Source organism: Oncorhynchus mykiss, unplaced genomic scaffold, assembly GCF_013265735.2.
Source record: "Oncorhynchus mykiss isolate Arlee unplaced genomic scaffold, USDA_OmykA_1.1 un_scaffold_191, whole genome shotgun sequence".
In the NCBI taxonomy this organism is placed as follows: domain Eukaryota; kingdom Metazoa; phylum Chordata; class Actinopteri; order Salmoniformes; family Salmonidae; genus Oncorhynchus; species Oncorhynchus mykiss.
In genome coordinates, this window is record NW_023493677.1 from 789,215 (window position 1) to 816,752 (window position 27,538).

A 27,538-nucleotide genomic window follows, 5' to 3' on the forward strand; every position below is an offset into this window, starting at 1 on the left:
AACCACTGAGATTATTATTATTTGACCCTGCTGGTCATCTATGAACATTTGAACATCTTGGCCATGTTCTGTTATAATCTCCACCCGGCACAGACAGAAGAGGACACAGCCCTCATAGCCTGGTTCCTCTCTAGGTTTCTTCCTAGGTTCTGGCCTTTCTAGGGAGTAGTCCGTTTTACGAGGGTATGTTTGGCAGCATGAGTGAAGGATGCTTTGTTTCAAAATAGGAAGCCGATTCTAGATGTAATTTTGGATTAGAGATGCTTAATGTGAGTCTGGAAGGAGAGTTTACAGTCTAACCAGACACCTAGGTATTTGTAGTTGTCCACATATTCAGAACCGAGTCAGAACCGTCCAGAGTAGTGATGCTAGACGGGCGGCGGTAATATCCATTATAACCACGTAGAGTACAGCAGTAATATCCATTATAACCATGTAGAGGACAGCAGTAATACCCATTATAACCATGTAGCAGTAATACCCGTTATAACCATGTAGAGGACAGCAGTAATACCCATTATAACCATGTAGAGTACAGCAGTAATACCTATTATAATCATGTAGAGTACAGCAGTAATACCCATTATAACCACGGGGAGGACAGCAGTAATACCCATTATAACCATGAGGAGGACAGCAGTAATATCCATTATAACCATGAGGAGGACAGCAGTAATACCCATTATAACCATGAGGAGGACAGCAGTAATACCCATTATAACCATGTAGAGGACAGCAGTAATACCCATTATAACCATGAGGAGGACAGCAGTAATATCCATTATAACCATGAGGAGGACAGCAGTAATACCCATTATAACCATGTAGAGGACAGCAGTAATACCCATCATAACCATGAGGAGGACAGCAGTAATACCCATTATAACCATGTAGAGGACAGCAGTAAAGCCATTATAACCATGTAGAGGACAGCAGTAAAGCCATTATAACCATGTAGAGGACAGCAGTAATACCCATTATAACCATGAGGAGGACAGCAGTAATACCCATTATAACCACGAGGAGGACAGCAGTAATTTCCATTATAACCATGAGGAGGACAGCAGTAATACCCATCATAACCAGTATGTGGACAGAAGAGGTTAATGACTTTCCATGTTTAATGACCCCTCATCATCTAGATGGGACATTCCTTTGGTTAATGAAATGCTACAGACACTGGCACACACTCTTTACCCTGGGAAGTTCCTCTTGCTAATGTTTCTCCTATCCCCATCTGGCTCCCTCCCTAGACCACCCTGGTTCCTCCCTAGACCACCCTGGTTCCTCCCTAGACCACCCTGGCTCCCTCCCTAGACCACCCTGGTTCCCTCCCTAGACCACCCTGGCTCCCCCCTAGACCACCCTGGCTCCCTCCCTAGACCACCCTGGCTCCCTCCCTAGACCACCCTGGCTCCTCCCTAGACCACCCTGGCTCCCTCCCTAGACCACACTGGCTCCCTCCCTACACCACCCTGGTTCCTCCTAGACCACCCTGGCTCCTCCCTAGACCACCCTGGTCCCTCCCTAGACCACCCTGGCTCCCTCCCTAGACCACCCTGGCTCCCTGCCTAGACCACCCTGGTTCCTCCCTAGACCACCCTGGCTCCCTCCCTAGACCACCCTGGTCCCTCCCTAGACCACCCTGGCTCCCTCCCTAGACCACCCTGGCTCCCTGCCTAGGCCACCCTGGTTCCTCCCTAGACCACCCTGGCTCCCTCCCTAGACCACCCTGGTCCCTCCCTAGACCACCCTGGCTCCTCCCTAGACCACCCTGGCTCCTCCCTAGACCACCCTTGTTCCTCCCTAGACCACCCTGGCTCCCCCCCTAGACCACCCTGGCTCCCTCCTAGACCACCCTGGCTCCCTGCCTAGGCCACCCTGGTTCCTCCCTAGACCACCCTGGCTCCCTCCCTAGACCACCCTGGCTCCTCCCTAGACCACCCTTGTTCCTCCCTAGACCACCCTGGCTCCCTCCTAGACCACCCTGGCTCCTCCCTAGACCACCCTGGCTCCCTCCTAGACCACCCTGGCTCCAGTGTAATATGGTCTGAGTTCAGAGCTACAGTGTTATAACCCTGAGTTCAGAGCTACAGTGTTATATGGTCTGAGTTCAGAGCTACAGTGTTATAACCCTGAGTTCAGAGCTACAGTGTTATAACCCTGAGTTCAGAGCTAGTGTTATAACCCTGAGTTCAGAGCTACAGTGTTATAACCCTGAGTTCAGAGCTACAGTGTTATATGGTCTGAGTTCAGAGCTACAGTGTTATAACCCTGAGTTCAGAGCTACAGTGTTATAACCCTGAGTTCAGAGCTACAGTGTTATATGGTCTGAGTTCAGAGCTACAGTGTTATATGGTCTGAGTTCAGAACTACAGTGTTATATGGTCTGAGTTCAGAGCTACAGTGTTATATGGTCTGAGTTCAGAGCTACAGTGTTATATGGTCTGAGTTCAGAGCTACAGTGTTATATGGTCTGAGTTCAGAGCTACAGTGTTATATGGTCTGAGTTCAGAGCTACAGTGTTATATGGTCTGAGTTCAGAGCTACAGTGTTATATGGTCTGAGTTCAGAGCTACAGTGTTATATGGTCTGAGTTCAGAGCTACAGTGTTTAACCCTGAGTTCAGAGCTACAGTGTTATAACGCTGAGATCAGAGCTACAGTGTTATAACCCTGAGTTCAGAGCTACAGTGTTATTGAAGTTTAAAGGCAACGTTAGTGGAGACAGCGTTTACGGTACACGCTGCATATATCTGCTCAATGGGAAAATACTTGTACATTTCAAGCTCGCCAAAGCACTGAAACCGGGCGGTCAACCTGTAGCATGGAAGGTCTGCGTTATCGTCTCAGAACATTGACATTTTATAGGCAGATTGAATGGAGCTCTAACCAAGATGAAATGAAACAGCCGACAGCAACTTTTCACCTTCTTTATTAGGAGTGCAGTGACCTCTGACACCAGGATGGTGTGGGTTCATTTACCAACAACACAATCAGATCATTGGCAGACTGTAGAGAACAATACAATCAGATCAATGGCAGACTGTAGAGAACAATACAATCAGATCATTGTCAGACTGTAGAGAACAATACAATCAGATCAATGGCAGACTGTAGAGAACAATACAATCAGATCATTGTCAGACTGTAGAGAACAATACAATCAGATCAATGGCAGACTGTAGAGAACAATACAATCAGATCATTGGCAGACTGTAGAGAACAACACAATCAGATCATTGGCAGACTGTAGAGAACAATACAATCAGATCAATGGCAGACTGTAGAGAACAATACAATCAGATCAATGGCAGACTGTAGAGAACAATACAATCAGATCATTGTCAGACTGTAGAGAACAACACAATCAGATCATTGGCAGACTGTAGAGAACAATACAATCAGATCAATGTCAGACTGTAGAGAACAACACAATCAGATCATTGTCAGACTGTAGAGAACAACACAATCAGATCATTGTCAGACTGTAGAGAACAATACAATCAGATCAATGGCAGACTGTAGAGAACAATACAATCAGATCATTGTCAGACTGTAGAGAACAATACAATCAGATCATTGGCAGACTGTAGAGAACAATACAATCAGATCAATGGCAGACTGTAGAGAACAATACAATCAGATCATTGGCAGACTGTAGAGAACAATACAATCAGATCAATGGCAGACTGTAGAGAACAACACAATCAGATCATTGGCAGACTGTAGAGAACAACACAATCAGATCATTGTCAGACTGTAGAGAACAATACAATCAGATCATTGGCAGACTGTAGAGAACAACACAATCAGATCATTGGCAGACTGTAGAGAACAACACAATCAGATCAATGGCAGACTGTAGAGAACAACACAATCAGATCAATGGCAGACTGTAGAGAACAATACAATCAGATCATTGTCAGACTGTAGAGAACAATACAATCAGATCATTGTCAGACTGTAGAGAACAACACAATCAGATCAATGGCAGACTGTAGAGAACAACACAATCAGATCATTGGCAGACTGTAGAGAACAATACAATCAGATCAATGGCAGACTGTAGAGAACAACACAATCAGATCATTGGCAGACTGTAGAGAACAACACAATCAGATCAATGGCAGACTGTAGAGAACAACACAATCAGATCAATGGCAGACTGTAGAGAACAACACAATCAGATCAATGGCAGACTGTAGAGAACAATACAATCAGATCAATGGCATGATATGGTCTATGGATCTTTTAGTATGGAGTCTTACTGTGGAGAGACATTGACAGGAAGTAACAGGCAGACAGGAAGTGGAAACAGAAATCAGCTGAGAGGAGGAAGGAGCTTTAAGGGTTCAACATTGTGTTATGGTGAAGAGAACTTGACCTGGAAGAGAAGGTGAGTGGACAGAGATGTCCCATGATGACATTCAGCCAGACAGACCCAGTTTACAGCTTCCTGCAGGGAGATGACTACAACATAGTGGGTTTCATAGCAGCTTTTCCTCTCCCAGTGGTTGAGAGGGGAGTGACCTACACTGTGAAGAGTTAAAGGCCTAACTACAGCAGTGGATCAGACCATAGCTGATACTGTCCCTGCCTGTTCCTCTCAGGTACAGTCCCCTGTCCCAACGCCACAGATCCAGACCATCAGAGAGAATCAGGCTGTATATTTTCCAGAGCCAGTCAGTCAGTCAGTGAAGAGTGGCCTCTAGCGCTTCCTGGTGGAGAGAGTGGAGGAGGGACGGTTCAGGCTGAGCTGAGGGAAGTGAACTGTGGGGGTTCTGGCTGTGGGACCGTAGAGACCCAGGTTACGGGCTGCAGCTGACCTCCTGTGCTGTTTCACACTCGGGAAGGGAGAGAACACCTGCTGGGGGGTGGCCCTGGGTTGGTCCTGGGGCGTGGAGGGGCAGGAGAGAGGGATGGAGGGGGATAGCGGTGTACCAGGAGTATGGGGGTTAGAGAGGGGAGGAGGGGGGTTAGTGAGGGTAACAGGGGGTGGGGGGTTAGTGATGGTAACAGGGGGAGGGGGGTTAGAGAGGGGAGTAGGGGGGTTAGTGAGGGTACCAGGGGGAGGGGGGTTAGAGAGGGTACCAGGAGTGCAGGGGTTAGTGAGGGTACCAGGGGGAGGGGGGTTAGAGAGGGGAGTAGGGGGGTTAGAGAGGGGAGGAGGAGGAGGGGGGTTAGTGAGGGTACCAGGGGAAGAGAGGGGAGTAGGGGGGTTAGAGAGGGTAACAGGAGGAGGGGGCTTAGAGAGGGTCCCAGGAGTGGGGGGGTTAGAGAGGGTAACAGGGGGAGGGGGGTTAGTGATGGTAACAGGGGGAGGGGGGTTAGTGAGGGTAACAGGGGGAGGGGGGTTAGTGAGGGTAACAGGGGGAGGGGGGTCAGTGAGGGTAACAGGGGGAGGGGGGTTAGTGAGGGTAACAGGAGTAGGTGGGTTAGTGAGGGTAACAGGAGTAGGGGGGTTAGTGAGGGTAACAGGAGGAGGGGGGTTAGAGAGGGTAACAGGGGGAGGGGGGTTAGAGAGGGTAACAGGGGGAGGGGGGTTAGAGAGGGTAACAAAAGTAGGGGGGTTAGAGAGGGTAACAGGGGGAGGGGGGTTAGAGAGGGTAACAGGGGGAGGGGGGTTAGTGAGGGTAACAGGAGTAGGGGAGTTAGTGAGGGTAACAGGGGGAGGGGGGTTAGTGAGAGTAACAGGGGGAGGGGGGTTAGAGAGGGTAACAGGGGGAGGGGGGTTAGTGAGGGTAACAGGAGTAGGGGGGTTAGTGAGGGTAACAGGAGTAGGGGGGTTAGAGAGGGTAACAGGGGGAGAGGTGTTAGTGAGGGTAACAGGGCTACCAGGAGAGAGTCTCATACAGTAGATGTTCTGAGAGGAGATTGAAGGGTCAGACTGGTGATGGTGGTGTGATGAGGGTGGTCGAGGAAGAGGAGGCAGGACAGACAGCTCTGGGATGGTGGGAGAGGAGGGTAGTGTGTCTGGGTCAGTCCCTCTAGGAGAGGAGGGTAGTGTGTCTGGGTCAGTCCCTCTAGGAGAGGAGGGTAGTGTGTCTGGGTCAGTCTCTCTAGGAGAGGAGGGTAGTGTGTCTGGGTCAGTCTCTCTAGGAGAGGAGGGTAGTGGAGGTTGGTCAGTCTCTCTAGGAGAGGAGGGTAGTGTGTCTGGGTCAGTCTCTCTAGGAGAGGAGGGTAGTGTGTCTGGGTCAGTCTCTCTAGGAGAGGAGGGTAGTGTGTCTGGGTCAGTCTCTCTAGGAGAGCAGGGTAGTGGGTCTGGGTCAGTCTGTCTAGGAGAGGAGGGTAGTGGAGGTGGGTCAGTCTCTCTAGGAGAGGAGGGTAGTGGAGGTGGGTCAGTCCCTCTAGGAGAGGAGGGTAGTGTGTCTAGGTCAGTCTCTCTAGGAGAGGAGGGTAGTGGAGGTGGGTCAGTCTCTCTAGGAGAGGAGGGTAGTGGAGGTGGGTCAGTCCCTCTAGGAGAGGAGGGTAGTGTGTCTGGGTCAGTCTCACCAGGAGAGGAGGGTAGTGGAGGTGGGGTCTGGTTTAGTTCTGATCCAGAGTCCAGCTCTAGAGACAACAGGTGCTCCTCCTCTTCCACCACAGCTGGCACCTCCTTACTGGAGGCCTGGGCAGGAGACACAGGGAGGTGACTACCCTCATCATCATCAGCCTTTCCCTCACCCACTCCATCTCTCTCCTCCGTCTGATGAGGGTGTCTGTCCTCCTCCGTCTGATGAGGGTGTCCGTCCTCCTCCGACTTATGAGGGTGTCTGTCCTCCATGTCTCCAAACCCTAGCTGTACCCGTGCCCGGGCTATGTTCCTGCGGTGGGCACGTACGTGGGCACGCCAGGGGGACCCCACCCTGCTCTGACAGTTTTCAGCCTGAGATACCAGTCTGTTCCTCCCCCTCTCACCGCTAGGGGTGGGGTTAGGGGCAGGGCCAGGGGTGGCAGGGCTGGACTGTGCCTGAGGCAGGGGGACACCTCGCAGGCTGGAGGGAGAGGAGGGAGGGTGTTTCAGGCTGTTCCTGGGCTTCCTGCCTAGCAACAGGTGGTTGACGACAGGAGAAGGATGTAGCTGAGATGCTAACACGCTGGTGGCTGGACATCTATCTACAGAGAGAACACACACAGGTCAATGTTCTGTCTGCCTACTGCAGCAGCAGGACAATAATAACACCATAGCATGACGTGATCATAAAGAGGATTCCACATGCAGCAATAAGAAACATCTAGCATTAAGACAACAATCTGGCTCTGCCCCAACCTCAGACCTCAGCACAGAGCTTACATTTATCATGGGAACAAGATGAAGAAGCTTACAGAGTTACATAAAATACTGCTTTGGGTTATAAGGAGCTTTGAGTCCTGATTACTGAAGACAGACACATCTGGGAGTTAGAAAAATAGTTTGGGGAATAGAAGCTCGGGAGCCAAATCCAATGGAAGTCTGTTACACAAGTAGTAGATTCCTATTAGGTAATGCTGCGTTTAGATGGGGAGCCAACAGGCCAGACAGACTGACACTCTCCTGTCAGTCACAGAGAAGAGCCAGCAAAATCCAACCCCAGACCAGCACCATCCAACCCCAGACCAGCACCATCCAACCCCAGACCAGCTACCAGCAGATCCTCACCCCAGACCAGCTAACAGCAGATCCTCACCCCAGACCAGCTAAAAGCAGATCCTCACCCCAGACCAGCTAACAGCAGATCCTCACCCCAGACCAGCTAACAGCAGATCCTGACCCCAGACCAGCTAACAGCAGATCCTGACCCCAGACCAGCTAACAGCAGATCCTCACCCCAGACCAGCTAACAGCAGATCCTAACCCCAGACCAGCTAACAGCAGATCCTGACCCCAGACCAGCACCATCCAACCCCAGACCAGCTAACAGCAGATCCTCACCCCAGACCAGCTAACAGCAGATCCTGACCCCAGACCAGCACCATCCAACCCCAGACCAGCTAACAGCAGATCCTGACCCCAGACCAGCTAACAGCAGATCCTGACCCCAGACCAGCTAACAGCAGATCCTGACCCCAGACCAGCTAACAGCAGATCCTGACCCCAGACCAGCTAACAGCAGATCCTCACCCCAGACCAGCTAACAGCAGATCCTCACCCCAGACCAGCTAACAGCAGATCCTCACCCCAGACCAGCTAACAGCAGATCCTAACCCCAGACCAGCTAACAGCAGATCCTCACCCAGACCAGCTAACAGCAGATCCTAACCCCAGACCAGCTAACAGCAGATCCTGACCCCAGACCAGCTAACAGCAAATCCTGACCCCAGACCAGCTAACAGCAGATCCTGACCCCAGACCAGCTAACAGCAGATCCTCACCCCAGACCAGCTAACAGCAGATCCTCACCCCAGACCAGCTAACAGCAGATCCTCACCCCAGACCAGCTAACAGCAGATCCTCACCCCAGACCAGCTAACAGCAGCCCAGAAACCCCCCTCCGTTCCAGAGCCTGCTGCTTCCTGACAGACAGGTCACAAACACCTCCTCAATCTGTCCATCTACAGACACCACCACCTCCTCAATCTATCCATCTATGGACACCACCACCTCCTCAATCTATCCATCTACGGACACCACCACCTCCTCAATCTATCCATCTATGGACACCACCACCTCCTCAATCTATCCATCTACGGACACCACCACCTCCTCAATCTATCCATCTACGGACACCACCACCTCCTCAATCTATCCATCTATCGACACCACCTCCTCAATCTATCCATCTACGGACACCACCACCTCCTCAATCTATCCATCTATCGACACCACCTCCTCAATCTATCCATCTACCGACACCACCACCTCCTCAATCTATCCATCTATAGACATCACCTCCTCAACCTATCCATCTATCGACACCACCACCTCCTCCATCTACAGTTGGTGTGACCACCTGTCTGTATAGGTGTGACCATCTGTCTGTATAGGTGTGACCACCTGTCTGTATAGGTGTGACCACCTGTCTGTATAGGTGTGACCACCTGTCTGTATAGGTGTGACCACCTGTCTGTATAGGTGTGACCACCTGTCTGTATAGGTGTGACCACCTGTCTGTATAGGTGTGACCACCTGTCTGTATAGGTGTGACCACCTGTCTGTATAGGTGTGACCACCTGTCTGTATAGGTGTGACCACCTGTCTGTATAGGTGTGACCACCTGTCTGTATAGGTGTGACCACCTGTCTGTATAGGTGTGACCACCTGTCTGTATAGGTGTGACCACCTGTCTGTATAGGTGTGACCACCTGTCTGTATAGGTGTGACCATCTGTCTGTATAGGTGTGACCATCTGTCTGTATAGGTGTGACCATCTGTCTGTATAGGTGTGACCATCTGTCTGTATAGGTGTGACCATCTGTCTGTATAGATGTACGGATCAATATACGTGTGTGTGTGTGTGTGTGTGTGTGTGCAGCTGCCTGGCCTGTTGTTGTGTAGAGTTGACAGTGTGTGTGTAGAGTTGATAGTGTGTGTGTATGTACAGCTGCCTGGCCTGTTGTTGTGGTGTAGAGTTGACAGCGTGTTACCTGTGTGTACAGTGAGGCAAAAAAGTATTTAGTCAGCCACCAATTGTGCAAGTTCTCCCACGTAAAAAGACGAGAGGCCTGTAATTTTCATCATAGGTACACTTCAACTATGACAGACAAAAAGTGGAAAAAAAACCAGAAAATCGCATTGTAGGATTTTTAATGACTTTATTTGCAAATTATGGTGGAAAATAAGTATTTGGTCAATAACAAAAGTTTCTCAATGCTTTGTTATTACCCTTTGTTGGCAATGACAGAGGTCAAACGTTTTCTGTAAGTCTTCACAAGGTTTTCACACTGTTGCTGGTATTTTGGCCCATTCCTCCATGCAGATCTCCTCTAGAGCAGAGATGTTTTGGGGCTGTTGCTGGGCAACACAGATTTTCAACTCCCTCCAAAGATTTTCTATGGGTTTGAGATCTGGAGACTGGGCCGCTCCAGGACCTTGAAATGCTTCTGACGAAGCCACTCCGTTGCCCGGGCGGTGTGTTTGGGATCATTGTCATGCTGAAAGACCCGGCCACGTTTCATCTTCAATGCCCTTGCTGATGGAAGGAGGTTTTCACTCAAAATCTCACGATACATGGCCCCATTCATTCTTTCCTTTACACGGATCAGTCGTCCTGGTCCCTTTGCAGAAAAACAGCCCCAAAGCATGATGTTTCCACCCCATGCTTCACAGTAGGTATGGTGTTCTTTAGATGCAACTCAGCATTCTTTGTCCTCCTAACACGACGAGTTGAGTTTTTACCAAAAAGTTATATTTTGGTTTCATCTGACCATATGACATTCTCCCAATCTTCTTCTGGATCATCCAAATGCTCTCTAGCAAACTTCAGACGGGCCTGGACATGTACTGGCTTTAGCAGGGGGACACGTCTGGCACTGCAGGATATGAGTCCTTGGCGGCGTAGTGTGTTACTGATGGTAGGCTTTGTTACTTTGGTCCCAGCTCTCTGCAGGTCATTCACTAGGTCCCCCCCATGTGGTTCTGGGATTTTTGCTCACCGTTCTTGTGATAATTTTGACCCCACGGGGTGAGATCTTGCGTGGAGCCCCAGATCGAGGGAGATTATCAGTGGTCTTGTATGTCTTCCATTTCCTAATAATTGCTCCCACAGTTGATTTCTTCAAACCAATCTGCTTACCTATTGCAGATTCAGTCTTCCCAGCCTGGTGCTGGTCTACAATTTTGTTTATGGTGTCCTTTGACAGCTCTTTGGTCTTGGCCATAGTGGAGTTTGGAGTGGGACTGTTTGAGGTTGTGGACAGGTGTATTTTATACTGATAACAAGTTCAAACAGGTGCCATTAATACAGGTAACAAGTGGAGCCTCTTAAAGAATAAGTTACAGGTCTGTGAGAGCCAGAAATCTTGCTTGTTTGTAGGTGACCAAATACTTATTTTCCACCATAATTTGCAAATAATTTCATTAAAAATCCTACAATGTGATTTTCTGGATTTTTTTCCCTCATTTTGTCTGTCATAGTTGAAGTGTACCTATGATGAAAATTACAGGCCTCTCATCTTTTTAAGTGGGAGAACATGCACAATTGGTGGCTGACTAAATATGTTTTTGCCCCAGTATGTACAGCTGCCTGGCCTGTTGTTGTGTAGAGTTGACAGTGTGTGTGTGTAGAGTTGTGTGGGGGAATAATCAGAATTAGTTGGGTAACATAGATAAGATGTTTTATATTCATTATTTGCTGATGAGTTACTTCTCATCAGAATGTCTATTTTTGGATAATACTGTTGGCCGGTTGCAGTTATCTGTTCTCTGTCAGGGTTCAGTTACTTGGGCCGCAGAGAGGGGAGAGGTCAAGCTTGTATGTCTGTGTGCCAGTCACTGTGTCTCTGTGATCTTGTCAAGGAGGGTGTATTTGATATATGGATGTTGATGAGGTTTTGTTTTATGTTCTGAGAGCGAGATAAGAACATAGTTTAGGAGACAAAGCTGAACGATAATTTATAGCCAATGCTGTCTGGCTATGTGTGTCTTTGCTATAAAGGATCTCAGTTGCAATGTGTAAGGGACTCTCAGAGAATTCATTTATAGACACTGAATTTATCTGAGAGTCACAGGGTTGTGATGGAGCTCATATAATTAAAGATGGACTTTATGATAACTCTGACTTGTGTGTGGTTTGCTCTCATGATTTGGTAAATACAGGACATTTCCATGACATTTGACAGTGTGTGTGTGTTACCTGTGTGTATGTACTGCTGCCTGGCCTGTTGTTGTGTAGAGTTGACAGTGTGTTACCTGTGTGTTACCTGTGTGTATGTACAGCTGCCTGGCCTGTTGTTGTGTAGAGTTGACAGTGTGTTACCTGTGTGTATGTACTGCTGCCTGGCCTGTTGTGTAGAGTTGACAGTGTGTGTGTAGAGTTGACAGTGTGTGTGTAGAGTTGACAGTGTGTGTGTGTAGAGTTGACAGTGTGTTACCTGTGTGTATGTACAGCTGCCTGGCCTGTTGTTGTGTAGAGTTGACAGTGTGTTACCTGTGTGTTACCTGTGTGTATGTACAGCTGTCTGGCCTGTTGTTGTGTAGAGTTGACAGTGTGTTACCTGTGTGTATGTACAGCTGCCTGGCCTGTTGTTGTGTAGAGTTGACAGTGTGTTACCTGTGTGTATGTACAGCTGCCTGGCCTGTTGTTGTGTAGAGTTGAAAGTGTGTTACCTGTGTGTATGTACAGCTGCCTGGCCTGTTGTTGTGTAGAGTTGACAGTGTGTTACCTGTGTGTATGTACAGCTGCCTGGCCTGTTGTTGTGTAGAGTTGACAGTGTGTGTGTGTAGAGTTGACAGTGTGTTACCTGTGTGTATGTACAGCTGCCTGGCCTGTTGTTGTGTAGAGTTGACAGTGTGTTACCTGTGTGTATGTACAGCTGCCTGGCCTGTTGTTGTGTAGAGTTGACAGTGTGTTACCTGTGTGTATGTACTGCTGCCTGGCCTGTTGTTGTGTAGAGTTGACAGTGTGTTACCTGTGTGTTACCTGTGTGTATGTACAGCTGCCTGGCCTGTTGTTGTGTAGAGTTGACAGTGTGTTACCTGTATGTATGTACTGCTGCCTGGCCTGTTGTGTAGAGTTGACAGTGTGTGTGTAGAGTTGACAGTGTGTGTGTAGAGTTGACAGTGTGTGTGTGTAGAGTTGACAGTGTGTTACCTGTGTGTATGTACAGCTGCCTGGCCTGTTGTTGTGTAGAGTTGACAGTGTGTTACCTGTGTGTTACCTGTGTGTATGTACAGCTGTCTGGCCTGTTGTTGTGTAGAGTTGACAGTGTGTTACCTGTGTGTATGTACAGCTGCCTGGCCTGTTGTTGTGTAGAGTTGACAGTGTGTTACCTGTGTGTATGTACAGCTGCCTGGCCTGTTGTTGTGTAGAGTTGACAGTGTGTGTGTGTGTAGAGTTGACAGTGTGTTACCTGTGTGTATGTACAGCTGCCTGGCCTGTTGTTGTGTAGAGTTGACAGTGTGTGTGTGTAGAGTTGACAGTGTGTTACCTGTGTGTATGTACAGCTGCCTGGCCTGTTGTTGCTGATGTCTCTTGATACGTGAGTATTGTTTCTTCAGAGCGGTGATGTCAGTACTCATTCTCTCCTGCAGCATGCTGTTGATGGCCGCTTGATGCTCCGCTCTGCCGCCACCATCCACCGCCCCGGGACTCAGGTCTGCCATGTTACCGCCCTGCTCCCCCCCACGCTGGTCTGGAGAGGAGAGATTCAAATATCACCTCGGAAATTACCTCAGTGTTGACACCATGTAGAGACACAGCTGTTCCTGTGTTTTCAGGTCTGACATCAACAGCAGCTGACATGACACCTTCCCAGATAACCCTGTCTACCACTACATTAAACTAATGGACCTGGCTGGAGGAGAGAGCAGAGCAGGACTCTAGGTCTACATACACTGCACTGTAAAAGTATGTGGAGACCTGCTCAGCCATCATCTCATTACAAAGTCATGGGCATTAATATGGAGTTGGTCCCTCCTTTGCTGCTATAACAGCCCCCACTCTTCTGGGAAGGCTTCCCACTAGATGTTGGAACATTGCTGCTATTACAGCCTCTACTCTTCTGGGAAGGCTTTCCACTAGATGTAGGAACATTGCTGCTATAACAGCCTCCACTCTTCTGGGAAGGCTTTCCACTAGATGTTGGAACATTGCTGCTATAACAGCCTCCACTCTTCTGGGAAGGCTTTCCACTAGATGTTGGAACATTGCTGCTATAACAGCCTCCACTCTTCTGGGAAGGCTTTCCACTAGATGTTGGAACATTGCTGCTATAACAGCCTCCACTCTTCTGGGAAGGCTTTCCACTAGATGTTGGATCATTGCTGCTATAACAGCCTCCACTCTTCTGGGAAGGCTTTCCACTAGATGTTGGAACATTGCTGCTATAACAGCCTCCACTCTTCTGGGAAGGCTTTCCACTAGATGTTGGAACATTGCTGCTATAACAGCCTCCACTCTTCTGGGAAGGCTTTCCACTAGATGTTGGAACATTGCTGCTATAACAGCCTCTACTCTTCTGGGAAGGCTTCCCACTAGATGTTGGAACATTGCTGCTATTACAGCCTCTACTCTTCTGGGAAGGCTTTCCACTAGATGTTGGAACATTGCTGCTATAACAGCCTCCACTCTTCTGGGAAGGCTTTCCACTAGATGTAGGAACATTGCTGCTATAACAGCCTCCACTCTTCTGGGAAGGCTTTCCACTAGATGTTGGAACATTGCTGCTATAACAGCCTCCACTCTTCTGGGAAGGCTTTCCACTAGATGTTGGAACATTGCTGCTATAACAGCCTCCACTCTTCTGGGAAGGCTTTCCACTAGATGTTGGAACATTGCTACTATAACAGCCTCCACTCTTCTGGGAAGGCTTTCCACTAGATGTTGGAACATTGCATGGCTGTGTGCTCGATTTTATGCACCTGTCAGCGATGGGTGTGGCTCAAATAGCCGAACCCACTAATTTGAAGGGTATTCAGTTATTTTATATAGACACAGTGGATCTACTCTGTCCAGTCTTTATTCTGTATATACACAGTGGATCTACTCTGTCCAGTCTTTATTCTGTATATACACAGTGGATCTACTCTGTCCAGTCTTTATTCTGTATATACACAGTGGATCTACTCTGTCCAGTCTTTATTCTGTATAAACCCAGTGGATCTACTCTGTCCAGTCTTTATTCTGTATATACACAGTGGATCTACTCTGTCCAGTCTTTATTCTGTATAAACCCAGTGGATCTACTCTGTCCAGTCTTTATTCTGTATATACACAGTGGATCTACTCTGTCCAGCCTTTATTTTGTATAAACCCAGTGGATCTACTCTGTCCAGTCTTTATTCTGTATATACACAGTGCATCTACTCTGTCCAGTCTTTATTCTGTATATACAGGCCATCTACTCTGTCCAGTCTTTATTCTGTATATACAGGTCACCTACTCTGTCCAGTCTTTATTCTATATATACAGTTCACCTACTCTGTCCAGTCTTTATTCTGTATATACAGGTCACCTACTCTGTCCAGTCTTTATTCTGTATATACACAGTGGATCTACTCTGTCCAGTCTTTATTCTGTATATACAGGTCACCTACTCTGTCCAGTCTTTATTCTGTATATACAGGTCACCTACTCTGTCCAGTCTTTATTCTGTATATACAGGTCACCTACTCTGTCCAGTCTTTATTCTGTATATACATGTCACCTACTCTGTCCAGTCTTTATTCTGTATATACAGGTCACCTACTCTGTCCAGTCTTTACTCTGTATATACAGGTCACCTACTCTGTCCAGTCTTTATTCTGTATATACAGGTCATCTACTCTGTCCAGTCTTTATTCTATATATACAGGTCACCTACTCTGTCCAGTCTTTATTCTGTATATACAGGTCACCTACTCTGTCCAGTCTTTATTCTGTATATACAGGTCATCTACTCTGTCCAGTCTTTATTCTGTATATACAGGTCACCTACTCTGTCCAGTCTTTATTCTGTATATACAGGTCACCTACTCTGTCCAGTCTTTACTCTGTATATACAGGTCACCTACTCTGTCCAGTCTTTATTCTATATATACAGGTCACCTACTCTGTCCAGTCTTTATTCTGTATATACAGGTCACCTACTCTGTCCAGTCTTTATTCTGTATATACGGGTCACCTACTCTGTCCAGTCTTTATTCTGTATATACAGGTCACCTACTCTGTCCAGTCTTTATTCTGTATATACAGGTCACCTACTCTGTCCAGCCTTTATTTTATATATACAGGTCACCTACTCTGTCCAGTCTTTATTCTGTATATACGGGTCACCTACTCTGTCCAGTCTTTATTCTGTATATACACAGTGCATCTACTCTGTCCAGCCTTTATTTTGTATAAACCCAGTGGATCTACTCTGTCCAGTCTTTATTCTGTATATACACAGTGGATCTACTCTGTCCAGTCTTTATTCTGTATATACACAGTGCATCTACTCTGTCCAGCCTTTATTTTGTATAAACCCAGTGGATCTACTCTGTCCAGTCTTTATTCTGTATATACACAGTGGATCTACTCTGTCCAGCCTTTATTTTGTATAAACCCAGTGGATCTACTCTGTCCAGTCTTTATTCTGTATATACACAGTGCATCTACTCTGTCCAGCCTTTATTTTGTATAAACCCAGTGGATCTACTCTGTCCAGTCTTTATTCTGTATATACACAGTGCATCTACTCTGTCCAGTCTTTATTCTGTATATACAGGTCACCTACTCTGTCCAGTCTTTATTCTGTATATACACAGTGCATCTACTCTGTCCAGCCTTTATTTTGTATAAACCCAGTGGATCTACTCTGACCAGTCTTTATTCTGTATATACACAGTTCACCTACTCTGTCCAGTCTTTATTCTGTATATACAGGTCACCTACTCTGTCCAGTCTTTATTCTGTATATACAGGTCACCTACTCTGTCCAGTCTTTATTCTGTATATACAGGTCACCTACTCTGTCCAGTCTTTATTCTGTATATACAGGTCACCTACTCTGTCCAGTCTTTATTCTGTATATACAGGTCACCTACTCTGTCCAGTCTTTATATACAGGTCACCTACTCTGTCCAGTCTTTATATACAGGTCACCTACTCTGTCCAGTCTTTATTCTGTATATACACAGTGGATCTACTCTGTCCAGCCTTTATTTTGTATATACACAGTGCACCTACTCTGTCCAGTCTTTATTCTGTATATACAGGTCACCTACTCTGTCCAGTCTTTATTCTGTATATACAGGTCACCTACTCTGTCCAGTCTTTATTCTGTATATACAGGCCATCTACTCTGTCCAGTCTTTATTCTATATATACAGGTCACCTACTCTGTCCAGTCTTTATTCTGTATATACAGGTCACCTACTCTGTCCAGTCTTTATTCTGTATATACACAGTGGATCTACTCTGTCCAGTCTTTATTCTGTATATACAGGCCATCTACTCTGTCCAGTCTTTATTCTATATATACAGGCCATCTACTCTGTCCAGTCTTTATTCTGTATATACAGGTCACCTACTCTGTCCAGTCTTTATTCTGTATATACAGGTCACCTACTCTGTCCAGTCTTTATTCTATATATACAGGTCACCTACTCTGTCCAGTCTTTATTCTGTATATACAGGTCATCTACTCTGTCCAGTCTTTATTCTATATATACAGGTCACCTACTCTGTCCAGTCTTTATTCTGTATATACAGGTCACCTACTCTGCCTCATTGCCTGCATCCGTAATGGGTCAGCGGTCAAACGACCTCCTCTCATCACTGTAAAACGCTCCCTGAAACACTTCAGCGAGCAGGCCTTTCTAATCGACCTGGCCGGGGTATCCTGGAAGGATATTGACCTCATCCCGTCAGTAGAGGATGCCTGGATATTTTTTTAAAATGCCTTCCTAACCATCTTAAATAAACATGCCCCATTCAAGAAATTTAGAACCAGGAACAGATATAGCCCTTGGTTCTCCCCAGACCTGACTGCCCTTAATCAACACAAAAACGTCCTATGGCGTTCTGCATTAGCATCGAACAGCCCCCGTGATATGCAGCTGTTCAGGGAAGCTAGCAACCATTATACACAGGCAGTTAGAAAAGCCAAGGCTAGCTTTTTCAAGCAGAAATTTGCTTCTTGCAACACTAACTCAAAAAAGTTCTGGGACACTGTAAAGTCCATGGAGAATAAGAACACCTCCTCCCAGCTGCCCACTGCACTGAAGATAGGAAACACTGTCACCACTGATAAATCCACCATAATTGAAAATTTCAATAAGCATTTTTCTACTGCTGGCCATGCTTTCCACCTGGCTACTCCTACCCCTGTCAACAGCACTGCACCCCCAACAGCAACTCGCCCAAGCCTTCCCCATTTCTCCTTCTCCCAAATCCATTCAGCTGATGTTCTGAAAGAGCTGCAAAATCTGGACCCCTACAAATCAGCCGGGCTAGACAATCTGGACCCTTTCTTTCTAAAATTATCTGCCGAAATTGTTGCCACCCCTATTACTAGCCTGTTCAACCTCTCTTTCGTGTCGTCTGAGATTCCCAAAGATTGGAAAGCAGCTGCGGTCATCCCCCTCTTCAAAGGGGGGGACACTCTTGACCCAAACTGCTACAGACCTATATCTATCCTACCATGCCTTTCTAAGGTCTTCGAAAGCCAAGTCAACAAACAGATTACCGACCATTTTGAATCTCACCATACCTTCTCTGCTATGCAATCTGGTTTCAGAGCTGGTCATGGGTGCACCTCAGCCACGCTCAAGGTCCTAAACGATATCTTAACCGCCATCGATAAGAAACATTACTGTGCAGCCGTATTCATTGATCTGGCCAAGGCTTTCGACTCTGTCAATCACCACATCCTCATCGGCAGACTCAACAGCCTTGGTTTCTCAAATGATTGCCTCGCCTGGTTCACCAACTACTTCTCTGATAGAGTTCAGTGTGTCAAATCTGAGGGTCTGTTGTCCGGACCTCTGGCAGTCTCTATGGGGGTGCCACAGGGTTCAATTCTTGGACCGACTCTCTTCTCTGTATACATCAATGAGGTCGCTCTTGCTGCTGGTGAGTCTCTGATCCACCTCTACGCAGACGACACCATTCTGTATACTTCCGGCCCTTCTTTGGACACTGTGTTAACAACCCTCCAGGCAAGCTTCAATGCCATACAACTCTCCTTCCGTGGCCTCCAACTGCTCTTAAATACAAGTAAAACTAAATGCATGCTCTTCAACCGATCACTACCTGCACCTACCCGCCTGTCCAACATCACTACTCTGGACGGCTCTGACTTAGAATACGTGGACAACTACAAATACTTAGGTGTCTGGTTAGACTGTAAACTCTCCTTCCAGACCCATATCAAACATCTCCAATCCAAAGTTAAATCTAGAATTGGCTTCCTATTTCGCAACAAAGCATCCTTCACTCATGCTGCCAAACATACCCTTGTAAAACTGACCATCCTACCAATCCTCGACTTTGGCGATGTAATTTACAAAATAGCCTCCAATACCCTACTCAACAAACTGGATGCAGTCTATCACAGTGCAATCCGTTTTGTCACCAAAGCCCCATACACTACCCACCATTGCGACCTGTACGCTCTCGTTGGCTGGCCCTCGCTTCATACTCGTCGCCAAACCCACTGGCTCCATGTCATCTACAAGACCCTGCTAGGTAAAGTCCCCCCTTATCTCAGCTCGCTGGTCACCATAGCATCTCCCACCTGTAGCACACGCTCCAGCAGGTATATCTCTCTAGTCACCCCCAAAACCAATTCTTTCTTTGGCCGCCTCTCTTTCCAGTTCTCTGCTGCCAATGACTGGAACGAACTACAAAAATCTCTGAAACTGGAAACACTTATCTCCCTCACTAGCTTTAAGCACCAACTGTCAGAGCAGCTCACAGATTACTGCACCTGTACATAGCCCACATATAATTTAGCCCTATCAACTACCTCTTTCCCAACTGTATTTAATTTATTTATTTATTTTGCTCCTTTGCACCCCATTATTTTTATTTCTACTTTGCACATTCTTCCATTGCAAAACTACCATTCCAGTGTTTTACTTGCTATATTGTATTTACCTTGCCACCAAGGCCTTTTTTGCCTTTACCTCCCTTCTCACCTCATTTGCTCACATTGTATATAGACTTGTTTATACTTTATTATTGACTGTATGTTTGTTTTACTCCATGTGTAACTCTGTGTTGTTGTATCTGTCGAACTGCTTTGCTTTATCTTGGCCAGGTCGCAATTGTAAATGAGAACTTGTTCTCAACTTGCCTACCTGGTTAAATAAAGGTAAATAATAATAATAATATACAGGTCACCTACTCTGTCCAGTCTTTATTCTGTATATACAGGTAATCTACTCTGTCCAGTCTTTATTCTATATATACAGGTCACCTACTCTGTCCAGTCTTTATTCTGTATATACAGGTCACCTACTCTGTCCAGTCTTTATTCTGTATATACAGGTAATCTACTCTGTCCAGTCTTTATTCTATATATACAGGTCACCTACTCTGTCCAGTCTTTACTCTGTATATACAGGTCACCTACTCTGTCCAGTCTTTATTCTGTATATACAGGTCATCTACTCTGTCCAGTCTTTATTCTATATATACAGGTCATCTACTCTGTCCAGTCTTTATTCTGTATATACAGGTCACCTACTCTGTCCAGTCTTTATTCTGTATATACAGGTCACCTACTCTGTCCAGTCTTTATTCTGTATATACACAGTGGATCTACTCTGCCAGCCTTTATTCTGTATATACAGGTCACCTACTCTGTCCAGTCTTTATTCTGTATATACAGGTCACCTACTCTGTCCAGTCTTTATTCTGTATATACACAGTGGATCTACTCTGTCCAGTCTTTATTCTGTATATACAGGTCACCTACTCTGTCCAGTCTTTATTCTGTATATACAGGTCACCTACTCTGTCCAGTCTTTATTCTGTATATACAGGTCACCTACTCTGTCCAGTCTCATGGATGTCTACTTGGCTTACTAGATAATCACTAACATTCCACGTTCAGTGACAGATTTGATTCCAATCTCCCTCAGAAGTGCATCTAGGTGCCAACAGTGTTGAGACTAAAGAATGGTGTGAAGGCCTTGACCCTTTAAGAGAATGAGAGAATGAAGGATCAAGTGGGGGGTGGGGGGGGGGGTAGAGAGACACTGGTACAAACATTAACTCTTGACGAGGATTAAATCACATGTTATTTGTCACATTCATGGTAAACAACAGGTGTAGACTAACAGTGAGATGCTGACTTATGGGTCCTGTACATGATAATAGGTAAGAGGTCAGGGGTCAGACCAACCTTTAATGTGTCTCTGGTACCGCTGTAGTTCTGGAGCTAGCAGCCCCCCCAGTGGACCCAAACATCCCAACGCTGCTGTCACCACTGCATCTTCATCTTCATCCTCGTCTTCATCACCCTCCCAGCCACCTAGACCACCACTGGAATACATCATCATCATCATCACTTCACCAGCCCCAGAGACCTCCTCTGGGATACAACATCATCATCACTTTACCAGCCCCAGAGACCTCCTCTGGGATACATCATCACTATACCAGCCCCAGAGACCTCCTCTGGGATACAACATCATCATCACTTTACCAGCCCCAGAGACCTCCTCTGGGATACATCATCACTATACCAGCCCCAGAGACCTCCTCTGGGATACAACATTATCACTTCACCAGCCCCAGAGACCTCCTCTGGGATACAACATCATCACTTTACCAGCCCCAGAGACCTCCTCTGGGATACAACATCATCATCACTATACCAGCCCCAGAGACCTCCTCTGGGATACAACATCATCATCACTTTACCAGCCCCAGAGACCTCCTCTGGGATACATCATCATCACTTCAACAGCCCCAGAGACCTCCTCTGGGATACAACATCACTATACCAGCCCCAGAGACCTCCTCTGGGATACATCATCACTATACCAGCCCCAGAGACCTCCTCTGGGATACAACATCACTTTACCAGCCCCAGAGACCTCCTCTGGGATACAACATCATCACTATACCAGCCCCAGAGACCTCCTCTGGGATACAACATCACTTCACCAGCCCCAGAGACCTCCTCTGGGATACAACATCACTTTACCAGCCCCAGAGACCTCCTCTGGGATACAACATCACTTTACCAGCCCCAGAGACCTCCTCTGGGATACAACATCATCACTTCACCAGCCCCAGAGACCTCCTCTGGGATACATCATCATCACTTTACCAGCCCCAGAGACCTCCTCTGGGATACATCATCATCACTATACCAGCCCCAGAGACCTCCTCTGGGATACAACATCACTTTATCAGCCCCAGAGACCTCCTCTGGGATACAACATCACTTTATCAGCCACAGAGACCTCCTCTGGGATACAACATCACTTTACCAGCCCCAGAGACCTCCTCTGGGATACAACATCACTTTATCAGCCACAGAGACCTCCTCTGGGATACAACATCACTTTACCAGCCCCAGAGACCTCCTCTGGGATACATCATCACTTTACCAGCCCCAGAGACCTCCTCTGGGATACATCATCACTTTACCAGCCCCAGAGACCTCCTCTGGGATACATCATCATCACTTTACCAGCCCCAGAGACCTCCTCTGGGATACAACATCATCATCACTTTACCAGCCCCAGAGACCTCTGGGATACAACATCATCACTATACCAGCCCCAGAGACCTCCTCTGGGATACAACATCATCATCACTTCACCAGCCCCAGAGACCTCCTCTGGGATACAACATCATCATCACTTTACCAGCCCCAGAGACCTCCTCTGAGATACAACATCACTTTACCAGCCTGTAGATATCAGCTGATAGACACACTACGGGACATTGACCAACCTGCCGTTGGGGTTGGAGGTGGGGAAGGGGGTGATGTTGTAGGGACATTGACCAACCTGCCGTTGGGGTTGGAGGTGGGGAAGGGGGTGATGCTGTAGGGACATTGACCAACCTGCCGTTGGGGTTGGAGGTGGGGAAGGGGGTGATGTTGTAGGGACATTGACCAACCTGCAGTTGGGGTTGGAGGTGGGGAAGGGGGTGATGTTGTAGGGACATTGACCAACCTGCCGTTGGGGTTGGAGGTGGGGAAGGGGGTGATGCTGTAGGGACATTGACCAACCTGCCGTTGGGGTTGGAGGTGGGGAAGGGGGTGATGCTGTAGGGACATTGACCAACCTGCCGTTGGGGTTGGAGGTGGGGAAGGGGGTGATGTTGTAGGGACATTGACCAACCTGCCGTTGGGGTTGGAGACCTGCCGTTGGGGTTGGAGGTGGGGAAGGGGGTGATGCTGTAGGGACATTGACCAACCTGCCATTGGGGTTGGAGGTGGGGAAGGGGGTGATGTTGTAGGGACATTGACCAACCTGCCGTTGGGGTTGGAGGTGGGGAAGGGGGTGATGCTGTAGGGACATTGACCAACCTGCCGTTGGGGTTGGAGGTGGGGAAGGGGGTGATGTTGTAGGGACATTGACCAACCTGCCGTTGGGGTTGGAGGTGGGGAAGGGGGTGATGCTGTAGGGACATTGACCAACCTGCCGTTGGGGTTGGAGGTGGAGGTGGGGAAGGGGGTGATGCTGTAGGGACATTGACCAACCTGCCGTTGGGGTTGGAGGTGGAGGTGGGGAAGGGGGTGATGCTGTAGGGACATTGACCAACCTGCCGTTGGGGTTGGAGGTGGGGAAGGGGGTGATGCTGTAGGGACATTGACCAACCTGCCGTTGGGGTTGGAGGTGGGGAAGGGGGTGATGCTGTAGGGACATTGACCAACCTGCCGTTGGGGTTGGAGGTGGGGAAGGGGGAGATGCTGTAGGGACATTGACCAACCTGCCGTTGGGGTTGGAGGTGGGGAAGGGGGTGATGCTGTAGGGACATTGACCAACCTGCCATTGGGGTTGGAGGTGGGGAAGGGGGTGATGTTGTAGGTGTATTTCTCTCGGAGTTCAGCCAGCTGAGGGAATGGAAACACAGCCATGGAGTACACCGTCTGGAGAGAAAAGAGGGATCAGGGTGGCAGCTTAAACAGCTGGGAAACACAGAGGAGGAGAAAGGGCTTTTTCCTCCGATATTACATCCATGCATTCTGATTGGTCCCGTGTGGCTCAGTTGGCACTTGCAGCGGCATGGTTGTGGGTTCGATTCCCACGAGGGACCAGTACCAACAAATTTGAAAATGTCTCTCTGGATCAGAGAGTCTGCTAAATGACTCACTACTGTAGTGGCTATGAATCAAAGAGTCTGCTAAATGACTCACTACTATAGTGGCTCTGGATCAGAGAGTCTGCTAAATGACTCACTACTGTAGTGGCTCTGAATCAGTGAGTATGTTAAATGATTCACTACTAAGTCTCCCTGGATAAGAGTCTGCTAAATGACTCACTACTAAGTCTCTCTGGAAAAGAGTCTGCTAAATGACTCACTACTGGAGTGGCTCTGGATAAGAGAGTCTGCTAAATGACTCACTACTGTAGTGGCTCTGGATAAGAGAGTCTGCTAAATTACTCATTACTGTAGTGGCTCTGGATAAGAGAGTCTGCTAAATGACTCACTACTGTAGTGGCTCTGGATAAGAGAGTCTGCTAAATGACTCACTACTGTAGTGGCTCTGGATAAGAGAGTCTGCTAAATGACTCATTACTGTAGTGGCTCTGGATAAGAGAGTCTGCTAAATGACTCATGTAACATTTGTGGATGTAAATAAAGGCTGTGTGTTAGAGTGGATACACAGTGCGTTCAGAATAGATAGATGACTACTGAATTTACAATGGATGAAATAAAGGTTTTGTTACTGGCCTACACACACAAAAACTCAGACAAATTATATATTTTGAAATGTTTACAAATTACGTTAAAATATATATAAAAGTTGAAATGTCTTCAGTAAATAAGTGTCTAAATAAGTTCAGGAGTCAAAAAGTTCAGGAGTCAAAATGTGCTCAACAAGTCACAAGTTGCCTGGACTCTGTGTGCAATAATAGTGTTCAACATGATTTCTGAACGACTACCTCATGTCTGTTCTCCACACATACAATTATCTGTCAGGTCCCTCAGTCAAGCACAGAATTTCAAAACACAAAGACCAGGGAGGTTTTCCAATGTCTCGCAAAGGGCACCTATTGTTAGATGGGTAAAAAAATCAAATAAAAAGCAGACATTGAATATCTGTTAGAGCATGGTGTAGTTACTACACTATTGATGGTGTATCAATACACCCAGTTACTACAACGATACAGGCTTCCTTAACTCAGTTGCCAGAGAGGAAGGAAACCGCTCAGGGATTTCACCACGAGGCCAATGGTGACTTTAAAACAGTTAGAGTTTAATGGCTGTGATAGTAAACTGAGGATGGATTAACATTGTAGTTACTCCACAATAGTAATCTATAAGACAAAGTGGAAAGAACATGCATCCTGTTTCCAACAAGCCACTGAAGTAAAACGACCTAAAACACAAGGCCAGATATACACTGGAGTGGCTGACCAAGAAGACATTGTGAATGTTCCTGAGCAACCTAGTTACAGTTTTGACTTAAAATAAAATGTAAAAAAATATATATATATATATATATATATATTAAAAAATATATATTTTATGGTCTTGAAAATCTATGGCAAGACTTGAAAATTGCTGTCTAGCAATGATCAACAACCAACTTGACAGAGCTTGAAGAATAATGTGCAAATATTGTACAATCCAGGTGTGCAAAGCTCTTAGAATCTCACTCAGAAAAACTCACAGCTGTAAACGCTGCCAAAGGTGCTTCTACCAAGTATTTGTATTTGGCGGAAGCGTAGCCTAGTGGTTAGAGCGTTGGACTAGTAACTGAAAGGTTGAAAGATCAAATCCCGAGCTGACAAGGTACAACTCTGTCATTCTGCCGCTGAGAAAGGCAGTTAGCCAACTGTTCCAAAGCAATCATTGAAAATAAGAATGTGTTCTTCACTGACTTGCCTAGCTAAGGTAAAAAAATATATATAAATAAAGGTGTGGTTGAATTATGGATCCCCATTAGTTCCTGCCAAAGCAGCAGCTACTCTTCCTGGGGTTTATTATGGATCCCCATTAGTTCCTGCCAAGACAGCAGCTACTCTTCTGGGGTTTATTATGGATCCCCATTAGTTCCTGCCAAGACAGCAGCTACTCTTCCTGGGGTTTATTATGGATCCCCATTAGTTCCTGCCAAGACAGCAGCTACTCTTCCTGGGGTTTATTATGGATCCCCATTAGTTCCTGCCAAGACAGCAGCTACTCTTCCTGGGGTTTATTATGGATCCCCATTAGTTCCTGCCAAAGCAGCAGCTACTCTTCTGGGGTTTATTATGGATCCCCATTAGTTCCTGTCAAGGCAGCAGCTACTCTTCCTGGGGTTTATTATGGATCCCCATTAGTTCCTGCCAAGACAGCAGCTACTCTTCCTGGGGTTTATTATGGATCCCCATTAGTTCCTGCCAAGACAGCAGCTACTCTTCCTGGGGTTTATTATGGATCCCCATTAGTTCCTGCCAAGGCAGCAGCTACTCTTCCTGGGGTTTATTATGGATCCCCATTAGTTCCTGCCAAGACAGCAGCTACTCTTCCTGGGGTTTATTATGGATCCCCATTAGTTCCTGCCAAGACAGCAGCTACTCTTCCTGGGGTTTATTATGGATCCCCATTAGTTCCTGCCAAGACAGCAGCTACTCTTCCTGGGGTTTATTATGGATCCCCATTAGTTCCTGCCAAGGCAGCAGCTACTCTTCTTGGGGCCAGCAAAGTTAATGCAGTTTATACAATTTTTAAAACATTACAATACATTCATAGATTTCACAAGACACTGTCTGCCCTCAGGCCCCTCCTCCACCACTACCACATATCTTCAGTACTAAATCCATGTGTGTGTGTGTGTATAGTGCGTATGCTAGCATGTGTGTGTGTGTGTGTGTATAGTGCGTATGCTAGCATGTGTGTGTGTGTTATCATGTGTCTGTGCCAATGTTTGTGTTGCTTCAAAGTCCCCGCTGTTCCATAAGGTGTTTTTTATCTGTTTTTTAAAACTTATTCTACTGCTGCATCAGTTACCTGATGTGGAATAGAGTTCCATGTAGTCATGGCTCTATGTAGTACTGTGGAATAGAGTTCCATGTAGTTATGGCTCTATGTAGTACTGTGGAATAGAGTTCCATGTAGTCATGGCTCTATGTAGTACTGTGGAATAGAGTTCCATGTAGTCATGGCTCTATGTAGTACTGTGGAATAGAGTTCCATGTAGTCATGGCTCTATGTAGTACTGTGCAATAGAGTTCCATGTAGTCATGGCTCTATGTAGTACTGAGCGCCTCCCATAGTCTGTTCTGGACTTGGGGACTGTGAAGAGACTTCTGGTGGCATGTCTTGTGGGGTATGTATGGGTGTCTGAGCTGTGTGCCAGTAGTTCGAACAGACAGCTAAATACAAGTAGTGATGAAGTCAATCTCTCCTGCACTTTGAGCCAGGAGAAATTGACATGCATATTATTAATATTAGCGCTCTGTGTACATCCAAGGGCCAGCCGTGCTGTCCTGAGACAATTGCAATTTTTTAAGTCCTTTTTTGTGTCACCTGACCACACGACTGAACAGTAGTCCAGGTGTGACAAAACTAGGGCCTGTAGGACCTGCCTTGTTGATAGTGTTGTTAAGAAGGTAGAAACTAGGGCCTGTAGGACCTGCCTTGTTGATAGTGATGTTAAGATTGTAGAAACTAGGGCCTGTAGGACCTGCCTTGTTGATAGTGATGTTAAGAAGGTAGAAACTAGGGCCTGTAGGACCTGCCTTGTTGATAGTGCTGTTAAGAAGGTAGAAACTAGGGCCTGTAGGACCTGCCTTGTTGATAGTGATGTTAAGAAGGTAGAAACTAGGGCCTGTAGGA

At 46.9% G+C, this 27,538-nt stretch overlaps 1 protein-coding gene and 1 long non-coding RNA gene across 2 annotated transcripts in view; both read right to left on the bottom strand.

Moving 5' to 3' along the window:
• Positions 1-2,918: 2,918 nt before the first annotated feature.
• The window catches only part of LOC118936630 (TBC1 domain family member 30-like), a 44,376-nt gene continuing 19,756 nt past the window's right edge, over positions 2,919-27,538 (bottom strand). Inside the window, exons 9-13 of the mRNA XM_036972736.1 lie at positions 23,536-23,639; positions 20,931-21,070; positions 13,047-13,250; positions 5,196-7,097; positions 2,919-5,018 (exon numbers count right to left, since the gene is read on the bottom strand). Of these exons, the coding sequence (XP_036828631.1) occupies positions 4,711-5,018; positions 5,196-7,097; positions 13,047-13,250; positions 20,931-21,070; positions 23,536-23,639 (2,658 nt within the window). The 3' untranslated portion in view covers positions 2,919-4,710. The remainder of the gene's footprint in view (positions 5,019-5,195; positions 7,098-13,046; positions 13,251-20,930; positions 21,071-23,535; positions 23,640-27,538) is intronic.
• Positions 16,407-20,729, bottom strand: LOC118947718. The gene is made up of 3 exons (XR_005041889.1): positions 19,925-20,729; positions 17,182-17,295; positions 16,407-16,619 (listed from the first exon to the last, which is right to left on the bottom strand). It is a non-coding gene; the product is annotated as an uncharacterized LOC118947718 (long non-coding RNA).